We start from the raw sequence: 23,251 nt of genomic DNA, 5'->3' as shown, positions 1-23,251 counted from the left end.
CCATTTTTGGTGCCTCCTCTCTCCTCCCTCTTCATCCAAGTTGCTTAGTGGTGTTTGTGACTCCATTAGAGGTGCAACACTTGAGGCACTAAGCTTTCTGAAGCCAATCAAAGAAAGGATTGATTGTTATTGCTATATAACAATCAAAGGTAATTACTAAACCCTTATTTCAGTTCTTATTTGATAGATCTAGGGTTTATAGCTTTGGATATTCAATTGCATGTTCATTAGACAAACTAGATCCAAAAGCTATTAGGGTTTGCATGTACACCATAGGAATGATGTATTGCTCGAAACCCATCAATAAACACATAGCATATGCAAGAGTCACGCAAAAAACTAGCATCCTAAACATAACAAACAATGAGCCATCATTGGTGCCTTCGAACCACTAAACACGGTGAGGAAACTCACCTCAAGCTGCAGAATCTCTCAGATACAAATCTCAGCTGCTGATCCAGAAAATCCCCTGCGCTAACATCATTAATAATATTCAATCAATAATTAGATCTCGACCCATAATCAAGAACAAAAATTACTTGCCCATCATCCAGGGTAAAAGACCATTTTACCATTTTCTTACTTGGCCCATAACCAAGGCCCAACCCATTTGCTCAAAAAGCCCAATTTCCTAAATGGCATACCAAGGCCCAATATGGCCCAAATTCCTAATTGGACCCAAAAAAACTATTATGGACCTAATCCCAAGGAGGCCCATAGTCTAACCATGACCCAAAGTCAAAGGTCCAATGGCCCAACAAAACACAAACCCTAAAAGCCCAAAATATGGCCCAAACCCCTGAAAGTCAAACCAAAAGTCAATCTGCTGAGTATGCGGGGCGTACTCAGCTCGTACGCTTAGCGTACTCCTTTCGGGGCCAGTATGCGCAGCGTACTAGCTGGGTATGCCCCGCATACTCCCCAGATTACCAATCCAACCCATTAAGCACTTATTCGGCTAAGCTAACATGCTAACCTCTCAGATCTGATTCTAGGAAGTGACTTAACAAATAAAGCTGGCAACTTTACACCTATATATGACTGAATAAGGCCCAAAACTCAAAAATAACCATAACAAAGAACCTAACTCTTGCATGGATCAAAATACTCATAAAGGTTGCATTTTTATGGACAATGAACCTCATTTGTGCTAAGATCTAACCCCCATGGCTTCTGGGGTAGACCATAAACCCAACTTTAGCTCAAAAGACACAAAAAATGCATAAACAACACCCTAAGTTGGATCTAGCATAAAGAATCATCAAGATGAGAACTTTCTACCTCAAATGACTTGCTAACATGAAGATAACTCTAGATCTACAAGCTCAAGCCAATACCAAGAAACCTCTAAGTTTTCTTCTTCTTCTACTTCACCAAAAACACCACAAAAACTCACTTTCAAGCTCAAAATTCACAAAAAGCACTTAGGGTTTCAATATTAGGGTTAAGGTTAATGGAGGCTGAAGATAATTGGGTTTGAACACAAGTTAAGGCCTGTAAATAGGGTCCAAGACCCTAAATTAGGGTTTACATTAGAGTGGAGTACGCCATGCGTACTCCTAGTACGCCCAACATACTCCATCGAACACCCGCGATCAGTCTGCCTAATACGCCCAGCATACTAGGCTTAGCCTTAAACCCACCAATCTTCCGAATGCCATAAATTTTTTGTTTTAAGTCTGATTTTGATGATCCATATATTCATGGAAAGGTAACAAAAAGGTCTATAATTCTATCAACTCTCCCTTGCCTTAAAACGTTTTGAACTTAAATCCAAAATTCATAAAGGCCCGAACTGATACTTTACCGATATACCCTAAGGCTCCAAAACACAAACCGAACTCCTGGGTCGTCTAATCTACATTTTCCACACTCGAAGGGGGTGTCTAATTCTCTCTTTCTCAAAGGCCCTAAGCCTTATGATAACCGATTTTTGGGTCATGGCCCTGAATTAGGAACGATTCGGAACAGAGTGTTACATCTACCTTAGAACACTTTTCCATTATTTAAGTATTTTGACTTATGACTTCTCGTATGTGCAAACTATACACACACACACACACACATATATATATATATATATATATATATATATATATATATATATGATTGTTGGTATTTGATGCGTACAAAATGTATTCTCATTAATATATGTTTTTCTTAATGATTCAGGGACGTCCTTTATTGAGCCAAGGACATGTTTTTGAAAACAAGTTTCTAATTGGGGAATTTTAACTTACAAATGCTATTGGGGTTGATTACCATTTTGACTTCACAACTTGAATTACCGATGATAAATTTTTCCATATTTTATTGTGTTTTGATTACCTCGATAGTTTTTATGATATGGTATTACATATGAACCTTGATTGCTACATGTAACTACATGTGCATTCATGGAATGACGCTTTGGAAGTGATTTGGTTTTAAAACCAAAAAGGATTTATTTTTGAGAAATTGATATTGGTATCCTATGTGTGCATTCATACCAGGATAAGAGACTTGTATGTTCATGTCCTAGATCCATTGTGTGTTGAGTTGTTGTGTGTAGATTTCTAGATAATCCTTACGTGCACATGTGGGCTAGCTATCCCTTGTGTAGGACTAGGGATATGGATACCTAGTTGCTAGATCGATGATGGGAGTCCCACTTAACCAAACAATGAAAAAAGGAATACCCTTTTCCTAGAGAATTATAAAGATGGGAGTACCATCTTCTTCTAGTAACTTGAAGGGAGTACCCTCAAGTGTCCACCACCATTTATCATTGTGAGATTACACTTATTGAGACTGACTTGGGTTGGGATAGTTGAATGCATTGCATTGCAGTTATATGAATTTACATTTCTTAATTACCCACTTTCGAAAGAATGATATCTTTTGTAAAATGGTTTTGTATCGGGCTATCAAATCCTGAAATATTAAATTTTACAAGTACAAACTGTCCTACTTGATAGTATCTGAATTATTGAGGAATGCCTTATTATGATACTAGTGAAAATCTATTAGTGTTTAACAAGTATATCAATGTACTTTGGATTGTGTTATATCTATCCTTGAATTTGAGCTCTACTGTTTTGTGATTTTGATAAGGTATGAGTTTTATATTTAGATATGATTTAAGTGTTCAATCATATTCAAGTTTTTATAATGTTAAACCATAGGATTGTGCTCACTAGGCTCCCCAAGTCTAACCCATTTGTTGATAAACTTTTGTAGGTTAGTCGATCTAGTCAAAATCATAAAGGACTTTTATGCTTGGACATTTATAAGACTTTTGGTTGTATTGACTTATTAAACCTTTGTTTTGATATATGTTGAGACACTATCGTCTGTTTTGATTTTTCTAGCATAACTTTATTTTGGAACTTGTGTTTTGAGACCGTAATCTACATTTGAACTGTAACATCCCGATGTCAAGGTAATTCCAATTTCAACCCTATGTTTGAATAATATTGTATTTTAGCCATTGGGATCGAAAGGATTGCAAAATGGCCTATAGTGGCAATAAGGTAATTTTTTCCAGGTGTAGTAAGCTGAGCGTACGTTGTGTACGCGGGGCGTACGTGAAGGAAGTGAAAACCCTAAATTTTAGGGTTTAGTCCATATATAAACCCCTTTATAGCCTCATGTATCATTTCTTCATCAGCCTCCCTCTGTGAAAAACGACCCCAAGCAAACCCTAAGTGAGAAGAGTGCATTTTGAGTCCATTGGAGTGTTTTGGAGGTGTCCTTGAAGAAGAAGAAGGTGGTGAGAAGAGCTTGGAGCTTGGAAGCATCTTGGATATGAGATTTCCTTCTTGCTAGCAACCTCCAGGAGGTATAAAGTTTACAACTTGATCACTCCATCTTGTAGATCTAGACATTTCTTCCTTTAAGACACTTTTTGTCCCAAATATGGTGATTCTTGAGCATGACATGTTCTTGATGCAATAAGTCGTCCTTTCAGACCTTAGGAGGGGTCTTAAGTCATAAAAATGTGGTGTTGATGGTTAGTTTTGCTCCATGCATGCTATAGAAGGTCTTAATGCCTTAAGATGTTGAGATTTTGTGTTTTAAGCACTTAATGGACATGCAAATGTCATAAAGTTGGAAACTTTATGACTCTTGAGGATATTTTGGCTTTGGATTTGATTTTGGACGTGAAGATCTGGAGTATTAAGCTATTAATGAGGAATGGGCTGAACTGGCACGTACGTTGGGCATACCAAGTAGTACGCTGCGCGTACGTGGTCATCGCCTCGTAAGCTGGTCAACCATCGAGTACGCCCCGCGTACAGAAGAGTACGCCTAGCGTACTCGGTTAAGTCGACTCGGTCGCGTTGGCTCGGTTGGGTTGACTCGGCTAGGTGTTAACTTGACTTCTGACCATTAACCAAGTTTGACTAAGGGCATTTTGGGGAAAATATTATTAATGGATAATGTTTTGACATTTAGGATTTGGGTTGAGCCGGTATTTGGGAGCAAGGTATTGATCAGCTATTCGCCAGATTGTGAGGTGATTTTTCCTCACTGTACTTAAAGGTCGAAGGCACCAAGGCCGACCCATTTGATTGATATCCTGTCATACATTGATTTATGATATACTGAGTATGGGATAGATCTGTAGGATTATATCATAGTTATGGATATGCGTAGCCCGGTAGATCTGTAGGACTACCTGTGATTTCCGGCTGCATGAATATATGTTTGTTGATTAAGTTTGTTATCTATTATATGTCATCATATTGTGTTGGATTGAGACTTTACAACATTGTGTGTGAGTCAACAGACCGGGGGTATTCCAGTCCTATGTTTGAGTGGACCCGAGGGTATTCCAGTCCGATGACTGAGTGGGCCCGCTGTATATTGGTATTTCAGTCCGATGATTGAGTGGACATGTTGTATATTGGCATTCCAGTCCGATGACTGATTGGGCCAGGGGTAATCTAGACCGATGGCTGTGGATCCGGGGGTATTCCAGTCCGATGGCTGATTGGACACGACATGCTTATTTGTATATGATATATGTATTGTGTGTTGGTACTTTTGGGGGAACTCACTAAGCGTTGGCTTACAGTTTCAGTTTTATTTCAGGTACTTCAGAGGATCGTGACAAGGCGAAGGCGTGACCATACACATCCTGATTTTTATAATGTTGATCTTAGGAGACTCTGTTCTAAATAATATTTTGGAAACAACGGTTTTGTAAAAACTTTTATTAGTAACTGGGTTGATTTGAAAAGTTTAAATTGGTTGTGATTTTTTTGAGATGTTACATGAACTCTGAAAAATAGTATTATTTAAGCTTTGGGATAATTTCCCGTAAACTAAAAAAATCTGAAAATATTTTTAAAAGATTTTATTAAAGGCTATTTCAGATGGGCCCATACGAAGAGTGTTTCATTAAAAGAGTTTGGTGATCCTATAAGGATATTTTAGCCATTTTTGTAACCTATATTATATCTTATAGGTGGGGACTGAAGAAGGGTTTCACCAAGGAAGGGAGTTACTTCTTAAGCTGAGGATTGATGTGATTTTATCAAGACTACACATCCCTAAACCTTACTTCATGTGTTTTGTTTGCTTTTCATTATATGATATTATATATAAACCTTGATTACAATGTGGATTATATGTGCACTCATGGAATCATAATTTCTGAAATGCTTTTGGTTGATATAAAACTAAACTACTTATTTTTGTAAAAAGAGTTTTAGCATCTTACTTGTTGCATTCATGCTAAGATGGGTGACTTAAGTGGCCACTAAGACCCTAGGACCCCACAAACGAGTAATGAATACCCAACTTGAGGGTTGTGAGTATATTTCTAGATAATCCTCATGTACACATGTGAACTCGCTACCCCTTATGTGGCATATGATGATGGCTCTCTAACTGTCTACCGTTGTATGACTGGACAATAGTTGGGTGGTGGTTTCATGCAATATGATACCATTCATGAGTCTTAACTCTTGATTATTAACCATTAATATTAGTGAGTTGGACTTATGAGATGGACAATGGTGGGTGTAGTTGCATACATTGCATATCTTTTGGAAATCATTCCTTATTTTTCCCTTGTTTTTGTTTGACGATTCGCTAGCAACAGCTTAGCCTTTTGGTAAACTAGGAACTTGGGATGTCTCAAACCCCTTTGACTTGATTTGGATCATTAAATTCCAATACTTTGAGATGAGTTTTTAAATACTTTTAAAACTTATTCAATTCGAGTAAGATGAGTTGTTATCCTCATTTTAAATGGATCAATATTGGGTAACTCATTAGGCAATTTCACTGCGTAACTTATTTTGATGCATGATTATGTGCTTAGATTGAAGACCTGACAAAGACTTTTAGAAGGCCACATCGTGTGTGGTACTTAAACTATCATGTTGTGATACCTATATTGATACCTCACATTTTTTTAAATAACTAAATCATTAAGATATTTTGGGACTGTTTGTTATGAACAAAACTTTTAAATTTTGAAACTTCGAATTCTAAAACTAAAAGTTTAAAAAAATTATATTTTCAAACTAACCGGGGAGAAGTGTTTCATATATTTTCTTTATTAACTATTGTTCTAAAGCTTTATCATTTTATATATTAACAGATTACACTTACTAAAAGTTTCAAGTTATATTCTTTCTTTACCATGATTTGGTTCACCAAAATAAATTATAAAATAATATTCATATAAATCAAAAAATAGTTACAAATAATCAAAAAAACCCACTAACTAACACCACTCACCACCCAACCAACACCACCACCCACCACCCATCACTACCCACCACCACCCACCATCATCACCACCACCAACCACCACCTGCCACCACCATCACCACCCACCACTATCACCACCCAACGACCACCACCTGCCACCACCACCCATCTCCACCGCCTGCCACCACCACCCACAACCACTACCTACCACCCACCACCACCACCTACCACCACCATCCATCACTACCCACCACCACCACCCATCACTAACCACCACCACCACCACCCACCACCTACCACCCATCACTACCCACCATCCACCACCCACCACCACCAACAACAACCACCACCTACCACCACCACCACCCACCACCATCAACACCCAACCACCACCACCCGCCGCCACCACCCATCACCACCGCCCGCCACCACCACAAACAACCACTACCTATCACCCATCACCACCACCCGCCACCACCACCTACCACCACCACCCATCACTACCCACAACCACCAACCACCACCCACCACCACCACCCGCCACCACCACCCATCACTAACCACCACCACTACCACCCACCACCTACCATCCCATCACTACCCACCATCCACCACCCACCACCACCACCACCACCAACACCAACAACCACCACCCACCACCACCACCACCACCACCCACCACCATCACCACCCAACCACCACCACCCGCCGCCACCACCCACCTCCACCACCGATCACCACCGCCCGCCACCACCACCAACAACCACTACCTACCACCCATAACTACCCACCACCACCAACAACTACCCACCACCCATCACTACCCACCACCCACCACCACCCTCCACCACCCACCCACCACAACCACCACCGCCCGCCACCACCACCACTAGCCACCACTCATCACTACCCACCACCACCCGCCCACCACCACCACCACCACCACCACCACCACCACCACCACCTGCCACCCATCACTACCCACTACCACCAACCACCACCCATCACCCATCACTACGCACCACCCACCACCACCCATCACTACCCAGCACCACCAACCACCACTCACCACCCATCACCACCCACCACCCATCACCACCCACCACCCACCACCACCCACTACCACCACCACCCACCACTGCCGGCCACCATCACCAACTACCCACCACCACCAACCATTAGCCACCACTCACCACCACCACCACCCGCCACCACCACCCATCACTACCCACCACCACCAACCACCACCCACCACCCATCACTACGCACCACCCACCACCACCACCAACCACCACCCACCACCCATCACTACGCACCACCCACCACCACCCATCACTACCCACCACCACCAACCACCAACCACCACCCATCACCACCCACCACCCATCACGACCCACCACCCACCACCACCACCACCCACCACAACCACCCGCCATCACCATCCCCACCCACCATCATCACCACCCACCCAACACCACCTGCCACCACCACCCATCACTATCACCATCACTTGCAACCACCCACCCACCCACCACCCATCACTATCACCACCACTTGCAACCACCCACCACCACCCATCACAACCACCCCGCCTCCATCACCCGTCGTCCCCACCCCCACCTACAAAGATTTGTTATTGTGTTTTTAATTTATTAGTTTTTCTCGTGTATATAATCACATGTGATTATATGTATCGAGTCACATGTGATTATATATATCAAATCATATATGATTTATATGTTATTAAATACATATAATCACATGTGATTAAATACACGTGAAAAACTAGTGAATCGAGAATGCAAAAATGAATATTGTCCACGTAAATCATATGTGATTAGATACATATAATTACACGTGATTATATGTATTTAATAAAATATTATTTACGTGGGCTGTATTTATTTTCGAGTTTTTGATTTAATAATTGGCATCGTGTATTAAATCACATGTGATTATATGTATTTAATCACATATGATTTACATGGATAATATTTGTTTTCATGTGTTGATTCAATAGTTGTTCTTGTGTATTTAATCACATGTGATTATATTTATTTAATCACATATGAGTCGTATGGAAAATATTTATTCTTGCGTCGATTCAATAATTGTTCTAATATATTTAATCACATTTGATTATATGTATTTAATCACATATGATTTATGTGGGCAAGATTCATTATTTTTTTCTCAATTCAATAGTTGTCCTCATGTACTTAATCACATGTGATTATATGTATCAAATCACATATGATTTTTATTGATAATATTCATGATTCAATATTTTTTTATTATGTATTTAATCATATGTGATTTTATGTATTAATCACATATGATTAATACGCGAAAATGAATCTTGTGTACATAAATCATATGTGACTAAATGTACAAGAACTATTGAACAAGAATGTGAAAATGAATATTGTCAATATAACTCATATCTAATTAGATACATATAATCTTATGTAATTAAGCACACAAGAACAACAACTGAATCAAGAACGCGAAAAAAATATTTTTCACATAAATTCTATGTAATTAGATACATATAATCACATGTGATTATATGTATTTAATCACACATGCTATATGTAGACAATATTTATCTTTGTGTTCTCAATTCAAAAGTTGTTCTTGTGTATATAATCATATGTGATTATATGTATCTAATCACATATGATTTATATAGACATCATTATTTTTTGTCCGTGTAAATCATATGTGACTAGATACATATAATCACATATGATTATATGTATTTAATCACATATGATTACAGTGGACAAACAACAACTATTGAATCGAGAATGTGACAATGAATCTCATCCACATAAATCATATTTGATTGGATACATATGATTTCACATGTGATTATATGTATTTAATCACATATGATTTACATGGACAATATTTGTTTTCACGTGTTGATTCAATAGTTGTTCTTGTGTATTTAATCACATGTGATTATATGTATTTAATAACATATGATTCGTATGGAAAATTTTAATCACATGTGATTATATGTATTTAATCATATATGATTTATGTGGACAAGATTCATTATTTCTTTCTCAATTCAATAGTTGTACTCATGTACTTAATCACATGTGATTATATGTATCAAATCGCATATGATTTTTATTGATAATATTCATGATTTAATATTTTTTTATGTATTTAATCATATTTGATTTTATGTATTAATCACATATGATTAATGTGGAAAAAGAAAAACTATTTAATCAAAAACGCGAAAATGAATCTTGTGTACAGAAATGATATGTGACTAAATGTACAAGAACAACTATTGAACAAGAATGTGAAAATGAATATTATCCATATAAATCATAGCTAATTAGATACATATAATCTCATGTAATTAAGCACACAAGAACAACTGAATCGAGAACGCAAAAATAAATATTTTCCACATAAATTATATGTGATTAGATACATATAATCACATGTGATTATATGCATTTAATCACATATGATATATGTGGACAATATTTATCTTTGTGTTCTCGATTCAATAGTTGTTCTTGTGTATATAATCATATGTGATTATATGTATCTAATCACATATGATTTATATAGACATCATTATTTTTTGTCCGTGTAAATCATATGTGACTAGATACATATAATCACATATGATTATATGTATTTAATCACATATGATTACAGTGGACAAAAAACAATTATTGAATCGAGAATGTGATAATGAATCTCATCCACATAAATCATATTTGATTGGATACATATAATCACATGTGATTATATGTATTTAATCACATATGATTTACATGGACAATATTTGTTTTCATGTGTTGATTCAATAGTTGTTCTTGTGTATTTAATTATATGTGATTATATTTATTTAATCACATATGATTCGTATGGAAAATATTTATTCTTGCGTCGATTAAATAATTGTTCTAATATATTTAATCACATGTGATTATATGTATTTAATCACATATGATTTTTGTGGACAAGATTCATTAGTTCTTTCTCAATTCAATAGTTGTACTCATGTACTTAATCACATGTGATTATATGTATCAAATCACATATGATTTTTATTGATAGTATTCATGATTCAATATTTTTTCTTATGTATTTGATCATATGCGATTTTATGTATTAATCACATATGATTAATGTGGAAAAAGAAAAACTATTTAATCAAAAACGCGGAAATGAATCTTATGTACAGAAATGATATGTGAGTAAATGTACAAGAACAACTATTGAACAGGAATGTGAAAATGAATATTGTCCATATAAATCATAGCTAATTAGATACATATAATCTCATGTAATTAAGCACACAAGAACAACTGAATCGAGAACGCAAAAATAAATATTTTCCACATAAATTCTATGTGATTAGATACATATAATCACATGTGATTATATGCATTTAATCACATATGAGATATGTGGACAATATTTATCTTTGTATTCTCGATTCAATAGTTGTTCTTGTGTATATAATCATATGTGATTATATGTATCTAATCACAATGATTTATATACACATCATTATTTTTTGTCCGTATAAATTATATGTGACTAGATACATATAATCACATATGATTATATGTATTTAATCACATATGATTACAGTGGACAAAGAACAATTATTGAATCGAGAATGTGACAATGAATCTCATCCACATAAATCATATATGATTTATGTAGACAATATTTATTTTTGCGGTTTCGACTGAATAATTGCTTTTGTGTAATTAATCACATGTGATTATATATATATATATATATATATATATATATATATATATATATATATATATATATATATATATAATCACATATGATTTGAGGTGGACAAGATTTATTTTTTCCTTCTCGATTAAATAGTTGAGCTCATGTACTTAATCACATACGATTATACATCTAATCACATGTGATAAAATAGATGAGAACAACTATTGAATCGACAAAGCAAAAATGAATTATGTCAACATAAATCAAACGTGATTAGATTCATATAATCACATGTGATTATATGTATTTAATCACATATGATTAATTTAGTTAAAGATTTGTTTTCGCGTTCGTATATAATTACATGTGATTGTATGTATCTAATCACAAATGATTTAAATAGACAATATTTTTTTTCCAAATAAAATCATATGTGATTAGAAACATATAATCACATCTGATTAAATGTATTTAATCACATATGATTAAATTGGAAAAAAACGATTATTGAATCGAGAATGCGAAAAGAATCTTAGCCACATAAATCATATGTGATTAGATACACATAATCACATGTTATTAGGGTATCTATGAACAATAACATAAAACAAGTAATGCCGACATAATAGGAGAGTTAGTACTCACCTCCTTGATCTTGAAAATTAGCTAGCATGAGCAAGATGGATCATTTCCTTTCCGAGAACCTACACAAAAATTATAACATTATTTAGCTTGTGTTTGTTGTATTAATCTTATAAAACTTATGTGCATATTTCCTTATTTTCTCTTTGATTGTAGTCCTCTGTTTGGGATATGTTTACTTACCTTTCAACCCATTTTTAAATTTTTATAAAATTATACTGGTAAAGTTCCCCCTTTTATCTTTTCAGAAATATAAAGATCTCGTTGTAATGATTTTTGGCTTATTTTATATTAAATTTACAAGTTGGTAACTCTTAGCTGTCATTTTCTGGACCACTCAACACTCTTGGAATAAACTGTATCGATCTACTAAGAATTACATCAGGCTCTTTATATGTTGGAAACTATACATCCATATCTAACTATAGGCTTTGGAATTTTGGCATTTGGAGTTTTGATGAATTTATTATGATTTTTTGAAGACAGTGCATGAAATCTGTGACAACATGGACCAACCTGAGAAGATTGCCAATTTTACCCCTCAAGGAGTTGGAATTTCGAAATGTGATTCAAAGTTTGAAGAAACTAGACAAACTAAGATTTCCAGAAAACTAAATCTCATGATTTTTAGATGTTCTTATTGACCTGCACGAATTTTAGAAGTTGGAGGACAGATTTGGGAAAATTGATCATAATAGCTTTTAAATTACTTTTGGTGTTCTATTAAGGACTTAATGGTTAAGCCTTAAGTTTATCACTTTTTATATGATTGTTGGTTACTTATTAGGCTATTAAGATATGAAATTCAATTTAACCTAAGGGCCTTAATGCTTGGCTTAATGAGGGTTCAAAGTTAAGGATTTTCACATAAAATGCTACTTTTTCATTGAGGCATTTCATCGAACACTTGGTGTTCATAAAAAAGATACAAATATCAACTTTACTACCTATTATGATTGTGTGTGTGTAATTATAGAGATAAGAGTGACCACCTGCAACATTGATAAACTCTACAAATATCAACTTTACTAGCCGAAAAGTTCACAAATCCATTCTGATGTATTATGTGTAGATAATATATTTTGTGGTATGACACTATCAATTACTAAAGCTGTGAAAGCGAACTCGTAATCAATCCAAATAGTTGATAATTACCCTCACATAGGCATGTCCAATTATTAGAACTTAAATGAATTAAACCCTAGAATCCACTAGTTGACCATCGTCATGTGGAGATGGAAACGACAAATCGATTTAGGGCACAGAGAGAAAGAAGAAGAAATATTGTTAATATGAAGCTTTTAAGTCTCCTACCTCAGCCCCCTGAGGTCAATCGTGACCACCACAGTATACGATTAAAACAGGACCTCAAGCGACTCTGCAACTTGGACCTCTTTCATGAACCACCCGACGATATTTTCCAATACGACTCCATCGTTGGCGGCGAAGAAGGTGAGGACGTGAGTGACGAACAGATCTACGGTTGTGTGGATTTCATCTCCGACGTCGGTTATTTGTATCTGAATGACATAATATGGTGGAGGAAGTTAGGTGGGTAATTTGTATTTGAATAACAAACACACTTGTTTTTTGAACTCATAGGCTAAAAAATGTTCTCAAATGTTCTTACGGGAAAAATGTTCTCATTGGAACATAACTCTATAAAAGCTTTAAAAAATATGATGTTACGGGTGTAACTATAACTTTCTAAAAATGAAAAAGATTGATAAAGAAAATTAAATATAACAGGACAATAAATGTATGTATAATTGGACTTTCCGGCAATCAATAGGTACGAGAGTCATGGGCAAATTATAAGGAACTTTTTAAGGCACCATTCTTTTATATAACTTCTGAATTAATTCTTTTTTATTACTTTTTGATTTAGATAACTTCAGAAATGTAATATTAAATTCAGAAAAATAAAAAAGAAGGCAAACAAATATTGATATTTTAATAAAGTTTATTTTTTTATCATAAAAGATTTTATTTTTAAAAATATGGCATAGTTAAATAATTTTTTTAGAAAATGATTAAAATGTAATAAGTTGATTGTTGATGTAAATAAATAACCGATTCAAATTACAAAGAATAAAAGTAAAATGATTATTATTAAACTTTATTTTCTCCATGATTCCACCATAGTATAGATATGGTTTTTGACTTCTGAGAAAATGGTTTTTCCCCTTTTGCCCACTTGAAAAGAAACTCCGAAAGTAGACCATTAAACTTTGTTACCCATTTATGTTATAAATGACCTTGTTTTTTACAACCTCATAAGCTTAGAAATTTTAACTCTAGCTTTCTAGATATGTTTAAAAAGAGGGTTGTTAGAGAAATTAATGTTTTTAAAAAGATTTAAAATAATATCAAGGTTGGAGATAACTTGACATTTTCATCAAACCCAATTTAAAATTTTCCTTATTCAAGATCAAGCGAGTCATATTGTTATTCTAAGACAGCTATCAACTAAATATGATTGATTAGGAATTTATATTTCCTCATTTTGAATTATAAATTGTACTCTCATTGTCATGGCTCTCTCCTATCATCTCTTCCATTCACAACATCAAATTTCTCTTTTATTCTCATGATTTGAGTAAAGGTAAACAGCTCTTAGATCGATTGCCATGATACATGACATTCTGCAAGCATCTCCTTCTACTCTCACTACAAGAAATATTGTTTGTCGCCGCTAATAGCCGGTGCGCAGCTAAAGGTGTCGCCGCTAATACCGATATTTCTTGTAGTGTCTTTCTACATAAACATGAATATTCTTCGATTGCTCCAAATAACTTTATCTCATGATCATTCCTGCAGAAATTGATAAATATCAGTTAATCAAGCGGATTTGATCTAGGATACAAGTGTTCCTGATTGATTTAAGTGATCAATCTATTGATTATTTTCACCCTTGTCGATTTATATCAAATGAGTAGCGAAATCCGGCAGAAGACTGAATTGGAGGAGAGAGAAGACGAGAGGCTGAGGAAGGCAGCGGTGGAGGAGGATGAAGTGGAAGTGGAGGATGTCAGTGATCATGGGATGTTGGGAAAACGACGTCGGAGTGTGTTCAAACTATTGGCATGGGACATAGGGTTCGACTCGAGTACGCACAGGGGTTTCAACAGAGAAAAAGATGGCATCCCTCAAGGTTTCTACATCCATCCACGAGACAGGTTTCTTTCTTACGTACTCTCTCTCTCTCTCTCTCTCTCTCTCTCTCTCTCTCTCTCTCTCTCTCTCTCTCTACAGTTTTCATCATATAAAAATTATAACTTAAATATTATAATCTGCGAAATAATTTATGCTTGAAACAAGCTAACATATGAAGGAAGAAAGAAACAAGAAGTTAACAAAACCTGCAAACTGCAATACAAAAAAAGTCAAATCTGTAGATATAGAACATGAAGTTCTAAAGTCAAATGTACAAAACGTGATGACAATTAATGCCACGTTTTATCATCTAATCATCTTCAGATATAAACAAGAGTAGATTATATTGTTTATTATATGTATAAAATTAATAAAAAAATAATTACAATATATAAATAGAATGCTGATTAGTAACTGACAACTTATATATAAGCTTATAATTAATTAAAGCATGCGTTAATTTATTACGGGTTTTAATTTTTATATAGACAATAAGTTTAAATGAAATGTACTTCTTATGACATTATAAACACTATACGTTTTTAATTATTTGTCGCTAGTTTTTTTTTTTTTTTTTTTTAAACGTCAAATTATCTTACTCCGATCCTAAACATTACATATGTCTCCTAACGAGACTTGAACTCATGACCTCGTATTTGATAGAGTCACTCCTTACTGCTAAGGTCAAATGTCATGTTACTTTTGATTTTATGTGTAATTAATATATGAAAATTATTTGGTCGTTAAAACATTTTTTGGAAACCATATCAACGTTATCAAAGTAATATGTATGATTTAGTTAATTTATGGGATACACGTACCAGATAAAATAAAACACAAACAAACATTTAATAGACATCTACTCTAATAAATGAAAGTTTTTTTTGTCACTTGTCACACTCTCATTCAATTTGTCAAATGTCATTTTGTGATTATTTTGAATTAATTTCTATTCCACATGTCATTTTATGGTTTTTCTATTTTATTAATTCCACATAGTATTTAAATACAATAATAAATGAATATTAATTTCTTTAATGAACTTTCCTTTTAATTTCAAAATTACTAAATTCAAGTTTCATTAAGTTCCTTTATTTATTTATCTAAGTTATTTGTTTAAATTTAGAGAAAAAAAAACACTTTAATTTTTATAATTCAATATTTTTCTCATTTTTCTTATAAATTCAAACTTCTCAAATGTTTAGAATTTTATATTTAGTTTTTTCTTTTAAATAAACTCATGTAATACATGAGTCTCATACCTAGTTAATTATATTACAAAGCACGCACAAACGGCTGTTGTTCCAGATCGATGGTTGCATTATCGGTTTAGCATGTTTCAAGCTTGTATAATCATCGTGTAATCTTTTAAATATAAGATAAGTGATAAGAGAAAGGGTGAAACCCCCGGCCTATAAGTTTTGTATGGGAAGGAAACCATCTTACAAGTTATTACGAGTTTAACGAGCTTGTCAAAGTGGTGGTGCCCACATGCACCCTAGGTTCAAAAGATAGGACCCAAAACCATGGATTAAATATTTATTGGTTATGCTTAATTACCACATTAATTCATATCGATTCCTTGTGCATGCATGAATCACAAAATCATATATGCATAAGAAAAAGATAATGAAAATGGGTTTCTTGGCTTAAACAAGGAATATGAAAGTCCATCTAAACATTATATATTGTAATGTTGCCCGTGACGAACAATAAGACTGTTGGTGATTTTGTATCATCAATGTGTATTTAAGTATAATTGATTGACGTGTTGACCAAAAATCAATCTTGATGAAATTTAAACAAGTAAGGAAGGTGCAGAGTGCACTCTTGTTTAAGTTCATTCAAGATTTAAAGTAGACTGTTATTTAGGGGCGAAACCCCTAAACGAACAAGGGTCCGGGGGCAGCGCCCCTGGGAGCGGGGTCCAAGGGGCAGAGCCCCTGGCTGGGGTCGAGTGACAGTTTTTTGACTTTGTTTTGACCCTTATATAAATAACTCGGATTAGTGACAGGTTTCAGACATCAAACTGTTTTTGTAACAGTTTTCAGACATACAACCGGTGACAGTTTTCTGATGAAAATGTTACTTAACTAATTTATGGTCATCATTTTGATGGTACACACGAAATTCATAACACCCATATTCTCTGTTCTTGCTCTCATTTCTGAGTCTTATCCGATTAAAGGTTGGGAGTACCACCCAAATACTTTAATCTGAAAGTGTATACAAAATTCTCAGAATTTCCAAGCATTTTTTTTATACCCCAATTTCTTACAAAGACCGTCATGAGAAAGAAGTGGTAGAGCCTAGAATTGAAGAACTAAATTAAAGGGAGAGGATAGAGAAAGCATTTGGTTCTAATTATATCTCTTTCATGGTAAAAAGTGACCCTTAGAGAGGGTTGCTTCTTCAAAAGGACACTACCTTAGCTAGCTATATAAAGAATGAGACAGACTATATTTGCAAAACCATACTTAGGAGCTAGTGAATCTTTCTTCAGATAATAAACTATTAGGCTATGGATGGATCTTCAAGAAGAAGATGAAAGATGAAAGAGATGGAACCATCAATAAATACAAATCAAGATTCGTGATCAAAGCTTACACACAACAAGATGATCTGGATTTCTTTGACACTTACCGGCCCATCATATAAATAACCTCCATTAGGATGATACTTGCCATTGTGGCCTAGTAGATTTTGAAGTACACCAAATTAATGGATGTAAAAATGTCCTTTATAGAAGGTGATACATGAGGAACTTGAAAGAAAATAAAATATTGTGGAAAAACTAAAACTTAACCCAAAATTCACTTTACAATCGATCATCTAAATTAAATATGGTATAGATCGTCACTTTGACTTTTCCTAATTTTACACTCTTAACCTTAAACTATAGTATGTATGTCACAAAAGACCCTACAATATCCTTAAATCAATGTCTATCATCCTACTTCATATACGCCATTTTGTATTACTTTCTATATATAATTTCATATATAAAATATCTTTACGTGGTCTTCTATCATATGAAATGACCGGATCATGCAGTTTTGTACTATTGTGTAGTGCATGCTCTCTATCAATATCATTTTATTTCCCAATCTTCGTTTCATGAACCAATCGTTTCATATATTATTATAAAAGAAAAATGGAAGCATTAATTTTAGTGCAAGAATGCATAACATGCAATAAAACTCTGATGATGCAGATGGTATCGGGCATGGGAGAAATTCATATTGTTATGGGCAGTGTACTCTTCTTTCTTCACACCAATGGAATTTGGGTTCTTTAGGGGATTGCCTAATCATCTCTATTTCTTAGACATATTTGGTCAGGTGGCTTTCTTTGTAGACGTTTTCCTCCAGTTTTTTGTTGCTTTCAGAGACAGCCAGACCTACAAGATGGTCTCTAACCGAGACCTCATTGCTATTCGGTTAGTTTTCACTTTTTATATATCCTCCAAATGAAAGTTCTTAACAGTCTTTACTTATTTTTCGGGTCAATCATATCTCTTTTTCTACATATGGCATAACATGGAACCCTCAAAATAGAAAATACGTTAATAACATAATGATAGAGTCTTGTTATTGTTTTGTATTTCGGTCCATAACTTTAGGCGTTCCATTCCACTTTCTTGTTGCAGGTACTTGAAATCTCATTTCATCTTTGATTTACTTGCATGTATGCCATGGGATAATATTTATAGGGTATCACTCTAAACTCCATATAAATGCCAAAATACTTTTACTTAAGAAGATTACGTCACCACAAGCATTTTCAAGTTCATTACATGGATCACTATTAATAGAATGCACTTTTAGCGACAGAAGTCCTACAAATTCTAAAACCATATATTTAAAGACAATTCTGACACGGATTTGGCCGTCGCTGATAGTGCTTTTTGATGTAATGGATGACACAACCATGCACATCGTTTTTCAGTCAAGTTTTCATGGCCATGCATGCTGATCGATATGATCAATTATTTTCATCATCACCGAGAAGTTATTTGTTCTATTCATTAGGCAACTGGAAGAAAAGAAGAAGTGAGATGCCTTATACTCATTAGGTTGGTGAGGGCGCGAAAGGTTCTAGAGTTTTTCTCCAAATTGGAAAAGGACATACGTGTCAAGTATCTGTTTTCAAGGATTCTAAAGCTAATTGTTGTTGAGCTCTACTGCACACATACGGCAGCATGCATATTCTACTATTTGGCTACAACACTTCCAGCTGCTGAAGAAGGATACACATGGATTGGGAGCCTAACACTTGGTGATTATAGCTACACAAACTTCAGAGACATCGATCTTTGGAAGCGCTATATAACATCTTTATATTTTTCAATTGTTACTATGGCAACAGTTGGTAAGTTTCATCACCCTAGGGAATTCTTTTTCGCATAAAACCCTGATAATGTGAAGGCTGAATGAATGTGGGTTTCCTTGTACAGGTTATGGTGATATCCATCCAGTGAATTTAAGAGAGATGATATTCGTAATGTTTTATGTCTCATTTGACATGGTTCTTGGTGCTTATTTGATCGGTAACATTACAGCTTTAATCGTCAAAGGATCAAAGACAGAAAGATATAGAGATAGAATGAAAGATCTCGTTAAGTATATTGATAGAAACGGATTAGGGAGAGACATATCCAATGAAATCAAAAATCACCTGCGGTTACAGTATGATAGCAACTATGAGGATTCTTCTATTATTCAAAACCTTCCAAGCTCTATCCGTGCTAAGGTTTGGAAAAAAAAGAATTATGTTGAACTCGTACATGTTTATTATCATGATGTCAATCATGTCATCTATATTAAACAATCATTTCTTGCAGATATCAGAAACTCTATATAAGTCGTACATTGAAAAGGTTTCTCTTTTTAGGGGATGCTCTTTGGAATTCATCAATCATATTGTAAGTTCTTCTCTACGCCATTTTGGAACACTAGTCGCTTCTTCTTCATATATATATATATATATATATATATATATATTTCTTCTTCATATATATATATATATATATATATATATATATATATATATATATATATATATATATATATATATATATATATATCGGTAGCATATGCATCTTAATGAACCACTCCTCTCTTGTAGGTAACTAGAGTGCAAGAAGAATTTTTTCTTCCAGGGGAAGTCATAATGGAACATGGGATTGTTGCTGATCAACTTTATTTCGTTTGTCATGGCAATCTGGTATGACTTCACTACATCATTTAACTAGCTATTACCACATAGGTATTAGGTTATACGATAATATTTGGGATTCCATAAGATTGATGAATCAAAATTGGTACAGGAAGAGGTAGTTATATGTGAAGATGGATCTGAAGAAATAGTATCAGTTCTGAAACCACATGACTCTTTTGGAGATGTTTCCATTCTATGCAACGTTTCCCAGTCATACACAGTGCGAGTTCGTGACCTAAGTCGACTTTTGCGGATTGATAAACAATCTTTCTCTAATATCCTTGATATATATTTTCATGATGCACAAAAGATTCTGAACAACCTACGAGAGGTGATAACTTAGTTAAACGTGCATAGCCTTTAATATTTAGCTAACATCTACATTGTTTCTTTACATTTATGTCGAGTGACATCTAAACTAATATATGCCACCAGGGAAAAGAAAGTGATGCTCAAATGAAGCATTTGGTGAAAGATATCACAGCTCATATTCGAATGCAAGAAGCAGAACTTGCACTCAAGGTCAATAATTCAGCTTATAATGGAGATTTATCTCAGCTAAAAAGTTTAATTCGAGCTGGAGCTGACCCAAACAAGAAAGATTATGATGGGAGGTCACCACTGGTATATTTTTTTTTTTTCGTTTAACAATCCTCAAAAGCATATATGTACGTAGTTTAAATTAAAGAAACATGTAAAACGCTAGCTAACAAGTCTTTGGCATGAATAGCATCTTGCTGCATCAAAAGGGCATGAAAATATCACTAATTTCCTCATTCAACAAGAAGTGGAAGTTAACATTTCGGGTAAACTCCCTTGCCTTTTGAATTTTTTATTCTAGTGTTTGAGGTTTTCCACTAATTTGAACTACTCTACTTCATTTCATCTTACATATAGATAATTACGGAAACACGCCCTTATTAGAAGCCATCAAGAGGGGACATGATAAGATTGTATCCTTACTAATCAATCATGGGGCCTCATTGAAGATAGATGATGCTGGTAGTTTCTTGTGTTTATCTGTGGCAAGAGGGGACATTGATTTGATCAGACGGATGTTGTCAAATGGTATTGACCCAAACTCAAAAGACTATGACTTTAGAACTCCACTTCATGTAGCCACATCACAAGGATCTTATATAATAGCAAAGTTGCTAGTCGAATCAGGGGCCAATGTTCTATCGAAGGACAGGTAAAAATTTGTGATTGTATCCCCCATGTTTTAGAATTTAAACAGTTATTTAATTAAAGATAGAGACAAAGTTGAATACAATATAGCATACAGTTATGATCTATATGAATGTGCAGATGGGGTAACACTCCACTTGATGAAGCTAGATTAACTGGAAACAAGGTATTGATGAAATTATTAAAAGAAGCCAAATCTTTTCGGTTGTCAGAATTCCCTTCAAGCTCTCAGGAACCAACAGGTATTCAAAATCATTGACTTCCTTGAGTGATAGAAAAAATATTGTCAAATATGTAAGTACAATATGAGAAAAAAAATATATTCAAACAAAATCATAGTTGCAAGAATACATAAAATTTGGACAAATTGTGGAAATGTAAATACAAAAGAAACAAAAGGCATCATACGCGACAGTTTGTCTAAAATCACCCATTTTTTGAAAGCTCTTTAGAGAATTAGAGTTCTGTTGTGTTCTCAAGATATATGAATATATGATATATATATATATATATATATATATATATATATATATATATATATATATATATATATATATATGTGCCATAAAAAATCAATTATGATGATTTGATAAATTAGTCACCCATATCGTACAACAAGAAAGTTGTGCATGCTACAGTTAGCATGTTTGCCCATTTTAACTTGTTCTAGTCTAATATAAAAGTCACAAGCTCTCTTTGATCAATCATGCTACGGACGTTGTCTTTGCCTTTCTTGCTTCAAGTTTTGTTTAATCTAGAGATCTAGCTAATAATGAGTTTATTGGCATTCAATGACAGATAAAACTACACAAAAGAAATGTACAATATACCCATTTAAGCCATGGGAACCCCAGGATCAAAACAAGTATGGAGTTGTAGTATGGGTTCCAGACACCATTGATGAACTCATGAAAACAGCAGCAGATCATTTGAAGTTGGACCTTCATCCCACATCTTGTATCATAACAGAAGATGTAGGTAAAATTTTTGATGTGAACATGATTACAGATGGACAGAAGTTGTACTTAGTCACTATTGAAGCGTGACTTTGTATTGTTTTCTCTATGCTATGTTGCAAATTTTGCCATTCTTGCAATACAAATAAAATCAGGGAGTGTTTGTGAGATCACTAGGTGAGATAAGCCTTGTATATCTTTTTTTCATGGTTCTCCATTTCTATTTTATGGTTACCATGGGTATAAATTGTGTACAATGGGTTTGTGATATTGAATTATGTGAACGATCTTTCATATAATTGAGATAAATATTATTAAAAAGAAATCAAATAATTTTTTGTGATTCTTTTTGAGCAATATATTAAAATAAATAATTATGTAGTTTCCACAAGTCTCAAATTATATTCTTTTATTATTTCTATTTTCTTTAAAGGATACAACAATATTCTTTTATTATGGAATGTAGGTAATTGACCCTGGGCATTTTCCGAAATGATCATTCCGCCGGAAATTATGTTTAAGTCTCCATTAGCTTTGTTTTAGACTGTCATAAGACAGTTGAGATGTGACATAAAAAAATCCAAACTCTGACGACTTTGACTATTTTTCCTAAAAGCACATTTCGAACTATGTCTAGGTTTTAG

The 23,251-nt window shown here is 34.4% G+C and overlaps 1 protein-coding gene across 2 annotated transcripts; it reads left to right on the top strand.

The window, feature by feature from the left end:
- Positions 1-14,611: 14,611 nt before the first annotated feature.
- Positions 14,612-22,950, top strand: LOC145159948 (potassium channel SKOR-like). Of its 2 annotated transcripts, none has more exons than XM_079079000.1 (14): positions 14,612-14,806; positions 14,908-15,266; positions 18,458-18,682; positions 18,893-18,956; positions 19,275-19,614; positions 19,700-19,995; positions 20,087-20,167; positions 20,371-20,469; positions 20,573-20,794; positions 20,899-21,087; positions 21,194-21,269; positions 21,361-21,655; positions 21,772-21,893; positions 22,450-22,950. In XM_079079000.1, the coding sequence occupies exons 2-14, from the start codon at positions 15,019-15,021 to the stop codon at positions 22,695-22,697; spliced, it is 2,505 nt and encodes an 834-aa protein (XP_078935126.1). In that variant the 5' UTR covers positions 14,612-14,806; positions 14,908-15,018; the 3' UTR covers positions 22,698-22,950. The 2 variants fall into 2 exon arrangements, with proteins under 2 accessions (XP_078935126.1, XP_078935127.1); XM_079079001.1 differs by having other exon boundaries at positions 14,613-14,692.
- Positions 22,951-23,251: the final 301 nt, after the last annotated feature.

Source organism: Lactuca virosa, chromosome 2 (assembly GCF_052849685.1).
Source record: "Lactuca virosa cultivar CGN04683 chromosome 2, Lactuca_virosa_CGN04683_v6, whole genome shotgun sequence".
NCBI classification, from domain to species: domain Eukaryota; kingdom Viridiplantae; phylum Streptophyta; class Magnoliopsida; order Asterales; family Asteraceae; genus Lactuca; species Lactuca virosa.
Note: the sequence above shows the minus strand (reverse complement) of the source record. Positions and strands in the feature narration are given on the sequence as shown.

Bases quoted from the DNA above. Each gene is read 5' to 3' on its own strand.
- LOC145159948 (XM_079079000.1), top strand. From the start codon at position 15,019: ATGAGTAGCGAAATCCGGCAGAAGACTGAATTGGAGGAGAGAGAAGAC. The intron at 18,683-18,892 runs GTTAGTTTTCAC...TTCTTGTTGCAG, and splicing joins CGAGACCTCATTGCTATTCG to GTACTTGAAATCTCATTTCA. The intron at 21,088-21,193 runs GTATATTTTTTT...TGGCATGAATAG, and splicing joins ATGATGGGAGGTCACCACTG to CATCTTGCTGCATCAAAAGG.